This window comes from Pelophylax lessonae (genome assembly GCF_965119305.1).
Source record: "Pelophylax lessonae genome assembly, chromosome: 9".
Lineage (NCBI taxonomy): Eukaryota > Metazoa > Chordata > Amphibia > Anura > Ranidae > Pelophylax > Pelophylax lessonae.
Window position 1 is genome coordinate 83,186,568 of NC_138776.1, and position 11,700 is coordinate 83,198,267.

General features: G+C 40.0%; 1 protein-coding gene across 2 annotated transcripts in view; it reads right to left on the reverse strand.

Annotated features, from left to right (window-relative positions):
* The window catches only part of LGI1 (leucine rich glioma inactivated 1), a 70,913-nt gene that overhangs the window by 21,802 nt on the left and 37,411 nt on the right, over positions 1–11,700 (reverse strand). For both annotated transcript variants that reach the window (XM_082267586.1, XM_082267587.1), the window contains one exon: positions 7,526–7,597. In XM_082267586.1, the coding sequence (XP_082123712.1) occupies positions 7,526–7,597 (72 nt within the window). The remainder of the gene's footprint in view (positions 1–7,525; positions 7,598–11,700) is intronic.

An 11,700-nucleotide genomic window follows, 5' to 3' on the forward strand; every position in this document is an offset into this window, starting at 1 on the left:
CAGTTCAGCTAAAAATGCTTATACCACTGAGCTAGTTACCCCTATATAAATATATATATATATATATATATATATATATACACACACACACACACACACACACACACACACACACACACACACACACACAATTTCAAAAACACTGCTTGTGTCTAAATGTACATACGGTATATTTTATAATTTCATTTCACATGCTTTAAAGTGGAGGGTGACTTTTGCTGGGGATGCTGATGTATAAGGATAATGTGATCTTTACCGATTCCTACATCATAGTGTATGATAATACATTTATAAACACACTTATAAAGAAACCTATATAGTATTAATGTTACAATATATTCATAAGTTAGGGTGATATATACCGGTATATCTACTAAATTATTCATATAGATTAGTTAAGCTAAAATGGCGCTTGTGAGTTTGTTAAAAACATGCTTTTATCGAGATGTGTGTCAGGGGAATACCACGGTTATTGCTCCATACCAGTGTCTTGAAGTTGTGATACGAAAACCCTATAAAAGGGTGACCTAGAAGCTGTCTTATCAGAGCATACAGGGAGGTTTTATAGGGGTGTGCTCTTACGTAGCTACGTAATAAACCTTTTAATTTGGAACTCTCAGTCTGGAGGTTGATTTCATTTCATGTATCCCTATTCACTGAGAAGTGACAGAGGAAGCAGAGGACATAATTCTTCTACTTTCTCATCACATTACGGCTTTTTCTTCTTCTCTGCCTGCTATTGTCATTTCTGAAGTGGAGAATAAGGAAGCAAAATAGTGTATACAAAACGGACAGTTTGTTTACATTCACATTCATCACATTGTATATAACTGCCCATTTGTATTGAATGTAGTGGCCATATCTCAATGTGCTGTGATGAGAACAGCATCTCCACTCCTCATTACAGCTAAATACTTTAAACTGCTGCACATCGGCTATAATCTGCAATAGTCACTATCACCACTTATCGTGGTTTCATAAATGGACACCTAAGTAGATTAGGATGTTTATAAAAACTTTCTTTACACAAACAGCAGTGTCATCATTGGCAGTGATGTCACAGGAAACACGCAGGTTACCCCTTCCTGAAACTCCCCTGTGTCCCTAAAACTATTGCTTGCCCAAAACCCCTGCTCCTACAGCTGGTGAATGAGAAATGTTAAAGGGGAGCGTTTGTGGCCTCAGTTGGAATCCTGAAGACCGGCAGCAGGACATGATAAGAATTTTCTGAATGTATCAAAAGTTATATTTATAATATTAAAACTGAATTCAAGGTATGGTTAGTATTGCATAGTTACATTGGTCCACCTTAGACATGTGCCATATGTGGAAGCTGGAAATCATTGTAATAGGCACTGCTACTACAGTGACTGGCACTGGCTCCTGGGTCCCATGCCGAGCAGCTGCCCTGCTACAGGAGTTCACTTGCTCAGCACAGATGCAATTCAGAGATCGCTGCATATTCTCTTTGAATACCAAGCATTCTCTGATTAAATAAGAGAAAGATTGTGACGTCACCACCCTGCCTCTCCACCTCACCCAATTGGAGAACGTTTTGCAATCATAGAGAAAATGGTGCCCGTGCTGAGAAAGCGACCCTAAATATAAATATAACCCTAATGAGCAAGCGACCCTAAATATAAATATAACCCTACCTGTATACTTGTATGTAAAGGTCTTGAATGACTCCATATAAATCAGAAAAATAATTAAGTCTTTCCAGTGAAATGTTAAAAAAAGCTGTCTGCTGCCACCACCATCAGCCAAACTTTAGGCTCTGTACTGTTTTCAATTTTCCAGATTGCCTGACATGGCGCATAATTCAACCCAGAAGAATGAGGACATCTTGTGGTCTTGTGGCAAAGAAGGGGTACTGTGGGGGGGGGGGGCTCTAGATTAAAGGTGATTATTGCAGCCTGGGATGTTTTTTTTAACATTGCCTGATCGACTATTTTAGGACAATTAGCAATGTCTATATTTGCATATAGTACATACACAAATATATATATATATATATACTGTATATATATATATATATATAAAAACACACACGCACTGTATGAATTTTTGAAATATTATTAGAATGGCATTGAAATTATGTTTAACAAATTATTACAAATGCAGAAGTATGCGGGCATTGTATATGTTTTTCTTCATTAGAATCTAGATCGCTGCCATTTTTTTCACCCAAATCGTCAAACCAACTACTGATCTGGCCATCACCACTGTGTGAATCAGAATCAAACTGAACAGACCCACTCTTGTGTGTATGGCCTTTATTAAGAGTACTCTGCTGCCCCTCACAGATTATTCAGAGCATTATGGTTAAGGAGATTGGAGGACGTACAGTTGTTTTCTACTCTTTTTTGTTCATCCTGTATTATTCTGGGACCGTAAACCTATGATAAGCATTCTATTGTTATAAATGCACCCGTCTAACTCTCTGCAGGCAAGTAACACAAGGCAGCCTTGTGTACAAAGTATATATAATTTCTCCCACATGCATAGCTGAACGCCTCTCGAAAAATATGTACACTTTGTTGAAGAAACCTTAGATGTGGTTTGCACCAGAAAAGCCCACTTACTACATTATTAGGCATGCAGATGAGCTAACACGGGCTCAAATATGTTGCCAAAAATTGTACAAGCTGTTTTGTCTTTGAAATCTGACATTTCTGGCTCTAAAACATTCTTCTTGTTCCAGCAGAGTTAACGACAAGCACTTGTTTTTGCTCTTCATTGGAGATTATAACAAGATAATGACAAAAATCCAATTAGTCAAATTCAAATAAATTACAGCTTAAACCGCAGGGCTTCAATGTGTTTGAAAGCATTGAGTTGTTGATTTCTGCCTTTTTAAAGTGACATTGCCACCACTCAGGACATAGCAGGTTTAACATACCTTGGTAATGTAGGCGCTTAGCAGTTACCAAAGTGGACTTTCTGCTGTTAATTTGTCACTTCAATTATAGGCATTAACAGTTTTCAGTACCCTCTGATACTTCCAGAACTGTCAGAGGCTGCTCCCTCTTTTATCTCTGGCATAAACTGTCAGAAAAACCTCATATGATTTAAAAAAAGCAGTGATTCTACACAAAACCACATATAAGGATGGCCAGTGATTTTTAAGATCATGCACATTCTTCATTGCCTGAGCAAGAAGCACGAATGCTTCGAACGCGTGCATGGACCCAGTCTCTTGCATTGAGACTACCCTCTGACAGCTTCCTCCTGCACCTCCTCCATACAGCCCAGGACACCGGAAACCACAGACACCGCCAGGTGTGATGACACCTCGCCTCTCAGCTGCTGCCCTGGATCTCTACAACAACTTTGCTGATGGTTACAGATGTGCCTATATTTATCACTCTGTAGTGAGCGCATTATTTTTCAATAAAACCTGTTCGTGACATTGCTACACTTAGATTGGCGCTGCTCCTCTCTCCTTGTTTCCCAGTATCCACAGAGTTTCTTCTGCTCTGAAGTGGGCTGCCTCTCAAGTGTGTATAACAGGAATCCTGCTTTTCCCTGCTGTGGGTACTACCCAGGACTAACGGACTACTTACTGTATATCATACATGGACTTCCTCCCCAACCCCTAATCTGGGTTTACTTATCTAGTATCTATTGTGACATTTATGTCATATCCCCAATTCGAGGTGTTCTCGCTCCGGCCATTCATTGCCTAGTGCTCCAATCACTATTTGTTTTTAAAGCAGCACATGTGTAGTCCAAGAATGACTGCCTTCTCTGTAAAGGGAACAAACTTCACCAAAGGAAAAAGATAAAAAAATAATATTTTTGTGCCAATATCATCAAGTATGGAGCGGGGTTTTGTGTCACTTTATTGGTATCAACTTCCCAAGAGAGAGGACAGGCTGGAAAATGTTGTGCAACATTCTGTTTGTCTCTGTTGATACTATAGAGGTAATACAGATAAGCAAGTGTTTAAAGGAATCCTAAAGCCAGCCAAAGATGGTTTGAATCTCGGCCGGTTTAGCAAGGGCCCGCCGAGATTTCAACCATGTATGGGCAGGCTGAATGTACCCAAGTTGATCGATCAACTTGGGTACAATCAGCTTGTCAGATTTTACATGCAATAATCACAGTGTACTTCCGGTGGGGATGGCTTCCCCGCCAGGAGAACATAATGGCTCCACAGGAGGGATTCCCCCTTCAACACTGACTGACTACGGCTTGCTGGAAAAACGCTCTGTCTATGGCCGGCTTAAGTGGTAACCTACTTATGCTTGGTGGCCTGGTGTAAGCCAGAGGTATTAACAGTTTTTTTAAATGACTAATCTAGAAAAAATTTGCAACAAAACAAATCTGCACTCTTGATTAAGAATGGATTCCTAGTCCAAACTCACCTGAGGTAATCAGCAAGGAAGTTGTCACTGTACTGAACCAATCATAATCAGCCAAGGCATTCCCCACCCCAAAGCTGCATGTATACAAGCAGCATATATACATGTGACTGTAGGATTGGGAATGCCTTGGCTGATTATGATTGGTTCAATACAGTGACAGCTTCCTAGCTGGTTAGCTTAGGTGAGTTTGGACTAGGATCTGAACATGCCAGAATTCATCCCTACTCTTGATCTGCATGCATGTTCTGGGTACATGGCTCGTAAATCAATTAAGCCATCATGGCAACCAGAAAATTAACATTTGCAGAAGGAGACCACAAGGGCAGCAACTATTTCATTCAGCACTGGCTCCCATTCACTAAACAAACACTGAAAATGGATATGTACAGTATGCTCGCTAAATAGAATCTGTCATGAAAGAATAATGGGGGGCTGCCATTGTTGAATTTTTCTTTTGAGAATCCTTGGCTGTGATGCTGATGCATTGGCTTTAAAACTGTGAGTCCCTGACCCAGAACACGCATAGAAATAAGGAATTCAGACACTTTTCTGACAATTACAGCATGCTTGCTCTAGGTCTCTGGCATCCATACTGCCATCCAGTCCTTCTGCAGTACTGACAGAATCCTTGTCCTGGAGGTCACCTGACTATTCGGGTTTTATATGCATAATTGCAGCATGCGTCTGAGTATAATACTTTTTTTTACCCTTCAATAAATGTTTTATAATATTGCACTAGGTCAGTGCGCCCTTCTCTTGTTTTTGTTGTTTCCTAGTTTATGTGGATGCCCATGATCCTGAGAGGGCAGCAAGAACCTAGATGTCTACAACACAGCCCTTCCTTTTAGCACAGCACCTAAGCGCAGCAGAATTACTCATTATACTTAATAAGGAACTTTAGTGAAAAAAAAAAACTAATTTGTGAGAAAGATTTTTTGTTATTGCAGAAAGACATACTAAAGTTGATTTACTAAAGACTGTGCACTTTGCAATATGCAGTTCCACTTCAGAGTTTAGTAATTTAGGTAAATCTTCACTTTGCAAAGAATGCAAGGAAAATAAAAAAAATATATATTTTTGCTTGGACATGATTGGACGATGGAAGTCAGCAGAGCATCTGCTCATTTACTAAGCTCTTGAGCCACTGCACTTGCATAGTGCAAATGCACTTTGCAAAGAGCAGTCTATTTGACATTAGTAAATCAACCCCACTATGTTTTTTCTGCAATAAAGCCATCCTACATTATTGTTCAGAAGTTTCTGTAGAATGTACACTCAGCTGTGCATATGTATATTCTCGACATGCCTCAGTGTCGGGGTGAATTAACCACTTCCCGCTGAAAGGCCATCATATGACGTCCTTAGATTAAAGTGGTGATGCCTGCAGCTAAAGGCATAATCCAGATATCTTTGTTTTCAGCCGGTGATTTCCTCTCTTGTAAAAGGCATCCTAGCGGCTGATTAGCCACTGGGTTGCTTTTACAGGCAGCAGGTGGGGACATCCCCATTCCTGCCGCACAACAACGCCTCTTCGAGCTCTCCTGTGCGATCGGGTACCCGGAAAAGCAGATCCAGCGTCAGCAGCAGATTACCATAGAGACCGAATGGTCCCCGGCCATCCCCATGATCTTGGGAGGCCAGAAGCAACATTATGAGGTCACTTCTGACTCTGGCGGATGTAAACACTGCCATTTTTTTCCCCTAGAAAGCAGAGATCTATGTTTTTTTTTTTTTTTATCTCATGCTTTTCAGGGTAGAGGAGATATCTGGGGTTTTACTGACCCCAGATGTCTCCATAAAGTGGACCTGTCATGCCTTATTCCTATTACAAGGAATGTTTACATTTCTTGTAATAGGAATCAAAGTGATAAATAAAAATGAAGGAGACAGTATAAAAATAATAAAATAAATAATAAATAATTTTTTTAAAGTGTCCTGGTCCTCTCGTGATGATCATCATTAAGCGCCTGGAGCGTAGTGAAATGCGTGGAAGCATGACTCAGGTGGAGCCCAGGCTGAGGCTGTCATTTCACATATCCCCAGGGTATTGCAGTGATGTGCGGCGCACAGGACCTTTTTTATTCTGTAGTATAAGTTATTGATCAACCCTACAATCGTAATGGAGCTCTAATGTGCTGATCTGGAGTGTATGTAGGGCAGTTTGTGAGTGTGCTTGACCTGAGGCAATCCATAAGCATGGAAAGGACACAATCTAGAAGATATACAGGAAAGAGTGAGCACTTCTAAAAGTGTGGATATCTTCCCCTTGTGTGGTGGCTGAGCAGCAGCTAAGTGGACTCCAGAATGCTTGCTCATTGTTCCATTTCAGGTTGACCAGCAACTGTACATCAGACATAAAGGTAGATGATAGTTCTTTACACACACTTCTGAATGTCAGTATCTGTGTGCTTAATATCTGCTGGGCCGGCTTTTGTATCTCATTTAGAGGAAGCAGTGATGGTGAACCTAAAATGGAACTGTGTGTAAGCAGCCTGGGTCCACTGAGCCACATTTCTGTTTGTTTGCTGTTTTCAACTTTTTTGAAACCAGGGCCCAATAAATGCTTCTAACACCTTCCATTCCCCAACAGTAAATAATATTTATACTCACACAATAAAAGTATGGTAATTCAAACCATGTCAATGCCTAAAGGCTCTGGATGGTGCTGGAGGGTTGTTGAGTAGATTAGGGGCTTTTGTAGCAGACTTGGCTGTCCTTCTAGGTTTCTAGAGGGGGCCTGGGGAGGTTTGGAGCACTATGGAGATCTGGAGGCTCTGTACCTTGCTTGCGGGCACTGTGGGAGGCTTGGTGGCACTGTGGAAGCTGAGGGCTCACAGGGGATCTGGGGGCCATGTGGGCCACTATGGGAGGTTGGCTGGCACTTTGGGAGCTGGGAGGCACTGTGGAAGGTTAAGGGATCTGCAGCTGGCTATAGGCCTGGGAGAGGGGAGGCCATGGCCTGGCAGAGGGACACAGCCTGGTGGCAGAGAACCACTGTTCTAAATTGTTTACTTCCCTGAGGACAGAGTCACTTTAAGCAGAGGATTGTGTTTGTATGCAGTCACCTCTGAAGTGAATAACATGGACTGAGGACTGACCATTTCAGACTAAAGGTTTTTTTCCTCCATATACCAGTTATTTAACCTTATACTTACAGGTGAATCAAAGACTTCAGTCCACGAAAAGCATTTCTTGAAATTGACTTTATTTTGTTGTTCTCAATAAACCTAAAAGACAAATGTGAAAATTGTTTATAAGACAAGATCATCACTGACAAGAAGCTGTTAATGCTCAGCCTGTGGTACAAGTTAAAGTGACACTAAACAATATCCTTATTCTCCAAAAAATAATCAATGCACACCCACTATTTAAAGGGCTTGTAATCCATTTTTTATTAAATTGTTTTTACTGTGTTTTTCTGCCCTCTTGTAATGTCCTCTGTGCCACCTGAAACTCTCATTTTCCTCTTCACTTGGGTTTGTTTGGAACAAACAGTGTACATTAGTTGTGGTCATGTGCCCTGCTTTATGGACACTACACATCTCATGGTACATAGTCCATCTCAGGAAGACTACCAAGAGAGGGTGGCTACGTTCCTACATACAGTGGGACCATGGAGAAGGAATGTAGCCAAAGTAGCCACCCTCTACCAGGAAGTCAGATCACAGCAGCACAAATAGTAATTTTGAGGAGGCTGATTTTTTATTTTTTAAACCAGAGTTTAGTGTCACTTTAAACCATTTATAAGCCCATACCTCTCTTAAAGAAAAAATGTACAATACGGGGTAAAGAACTACAATGTATAATTTTATATTATTATTACAGAAAAGTAGCATCTTTTCACATGTGTGTTAAGGGACAGAACACGTGTAAGCTTATTTAAGAAAGCAGAAAATGACATATGTACAATAACCCATAGAAAACAATCTGGAATCATCTGGTACTGATTTAGAAACCTAACTGATTGCTATGGGCTACTGCACTTTGAACATCACTACTCTTTGGACTGAAATATTATATAAGCTTGTTGGTTAACAAACATGACCGTCTTCTCAGAAAAGGGTGGTTACATGGTAGCTTCTGTTTCCTAGAGGTATGGAAACTGAGATATAGTAGCTGAAAAGCATACTTAGGAACCCTCAGGATATGACACTACCCGACTCAAAAGTTTAGGTACATGTGGAATTTCTAGGTTTTCTCACCAAATTGCAGGTAAGCCATTTTAGCACACACAGGTCTTTCCACAAATGTACAGTGCATTGCGAAAGTATTCGGCCCCCTTGAACTTTTCAACCTTTTGCCACATTTCAGGCTTCAAACATAAAGATATAAAACTGTAATTTTTTTTTGAAGAATCAACAACAAGTGGGACACAATCATGAAGTGGAACGAAATCTATTGGATATTTCAAACTTTGTTAACAAATAAAAAACTGTAAAATTGGGCGTGCAAAATTATTCAGCCCCTTTACTTTCAGTGCAGCAAACTCTCTCCAGAAGTTCAGTGAGGATCTCTGAATCATCCAATGTTGACCTAAATGACCCATGATGATAAATAGAATCCACCTGTGTGTAATCAAGTCTCCGTATAAATGCACCTGCACTGTGATAGTCTCAGAGGTCCGTTTAAAGCGCAGAGAGCATCATGAAGAACAAGGAACACACCAGGCAGGTCCGAGATACTGTTGTGGAGAAGATTAAAGATGGATTTGGATACAAAAAGATTTCCCAAGCTTTAAACATCCCAAGGAGCATTGTGCAAGGGATAATATTGAAATGGAAGGAGTATCAGACCACTGCAAATCTACGAAGACCTGGCCGTCCCTCTAAATTTTCAGCTCATACAAGGAGAAGACTGATCAGAGATGCAGCCAAGAGGCCCATGATCACTCTGGATGAACTGCAGAGATCTACAGCTGAGGTGGGAGACTCTGTCCATAGGACAACAATCAGTCGTATACTGCAAAAATCTGGCCTTTATGGAAGAGTGGCAAGAAGAAAGCCATTTCTTAAAGATATCCATAAAAAGTGTCGTTTAAAGTTGGCCACAAGCCACCTGGGAGACACACCAAACATGTGGAAGAAGGTGCTCTGGTCAGATGAAACCAAAATCATACTTTTTGGCAACAATGCAAAACGTTGTGTTTGGCGTAAAAGTAACACAGCTCATCACCCTGAACACACCATCCCCACTGTCAAACATGGTGGTGGCAGCATCATGGTTTGGGCTTGCTTTTCTTCAGCAGGGACAGGGAAGATGGTTAAAATTGATGAGAAGATGGATGGAGCCAAATACAGGACCATTCTGGAAGAAAACCTGATGGAGTCTGAAAAAGACCTGAGACTGGGATGGAGATTTGTCTTCCAACAAGACAATGATCCAAAACATAAAACAAAATCTAAAATGGAATGGTTCACAAATAAACATATCCAGGTGTTAGAATGGCCAAGTCAAAGTACAGACCTGAATCCAATCGAGAATCTGTGGAAAGAACTGAAAACTGCTGTTCACAAACGCTCTCCATCCAACCTCACTGAGCTCGAGCGGTTTTGCAAGGAGGAATGGGCAAAAATTTCAGTCTCTCGATGTGCAAAACTGATAGAGACATACCCCAAGCGACTTACAGCTGTAATCGCAGCAAAAGGTGGCACTACAAAGTATTAACTTAAGGGGGCTGAATAATTTTGCACGCCCAATTTTTCAGTTTTTTATTTGTTAAAAAAGTTTGAAATATCCAATAAATTTCGTTCCACTTCATGATTGTGTCCCACTTGTTGTTGATTCTTCACAAAAATTACAGTTTTAGATCTTTATGTTTGAAGCCTGAAATGTGGCAAAAGGTCGAAAAGTTCAAGGGGGCCAAATACTTTCGCAATGCACTGTATATCAAAACTAGATGTTAAGTGAAACAAACACCTAAACCAAGTATGTTATTACTCATATTCCAGTTTTGTTAAAAAAAATGTATACTTGCTGTTATCACTTTAATCATACCGGTGATCCTACTAGCAAAGAACTGTATATCCACAAGCACATCCTTTTCTAGAAGTACAATGCTTACTCAGTTTAACTGTGGCATTGTCACCATTTACTGCACTCCACTGATTTGAGGTTGTGACAATAACTGATGGAGCATGCATACCTCCATAGCAAATTGCACAAAGGATGGGTTCAACACAGGGAAACATTAACAAAATAAAACTAACTGTAAATTAATGTGATCCTGATTTTTGTTTTACAGTAATCTACAAATCCAAGCATTGTTAGGTTTTAATTATACTTTATGTTTAAAATTATACATATTCTGTTTTTTGTGTATATCTTTTTAGTAAGCGTAATATTTCCTTGTAAAACTTTTGTATTTTTTTGAAGCTCTCATTAGAACTGATAGCAAGCTAGTATACAAAGAACAAACATTTAAGATCACAAAATAAAAACTGTTTAACTATAAAGTAAACATTACAAATCCTTGCTGTGATTGCAAGCTGCACTTATAAAGCTAATACAGTTACTAACCCATATAACTACTTAGGATGGCATCTCATAGTGAAGACTCTCAGGGTCATAAGAAACTTCCAGTTAAGACTATAAGGTCCCTAAATGCACCTTGAAAATAGAGACCAGTAAATGTGGTGTCAAAGGTACTGTCTATGCTTTGCTGGGTACACTACCATTAAAAATTACCATCCCAACAGTAAGCCTATCATATCATGAGGGTTCCAGGGTATGACCTTCAGGACTAATCAGCAGCCTTCCCACATTCTGTACCACCCAAAGATGAAATCTTAGTCTGGTCCATTTCTTTCAACACCTACAAGTGACATTTTAACCTCTATATATTCTTAAAAAATACCTTGACAGAGCTTAAAAATGTACATTTTATGAAGGTATATATGCTTACAGAGATGATAAATGAGTTACAATGATTAAAATGAACCATTTGCCCACACACAATGGAGGAGGCCACTTTGTAAACTGAACCAGTAGTCAGTCTGTCAGCTCCCGGAGATTGGAACTATCAGTGAGGCACTAAGTACCAAACTAATGTTTGTATCTCCTAGAGAACGGATGCGGCTTTCTGGCTGTCTCCATTATGTTTGGATGACCTGTTCTGGTTTTTTTTTTTATACAAAAGAAGCTTTGGTTTGAATGGGTATAAAAGGGAGGAGAAAATCATTAAAAGGCTTGGGGAACGTGCAAGGAGCAGGAAAGAAGGCAGCATGCATTTCATTAAAGACACACCAGTATCAACTACATAACTCAAATAAGAGCACTGAATTATGGGACACTTTGGACCTCATGTATAGAAACTATAGTAAGATAAAAGAGA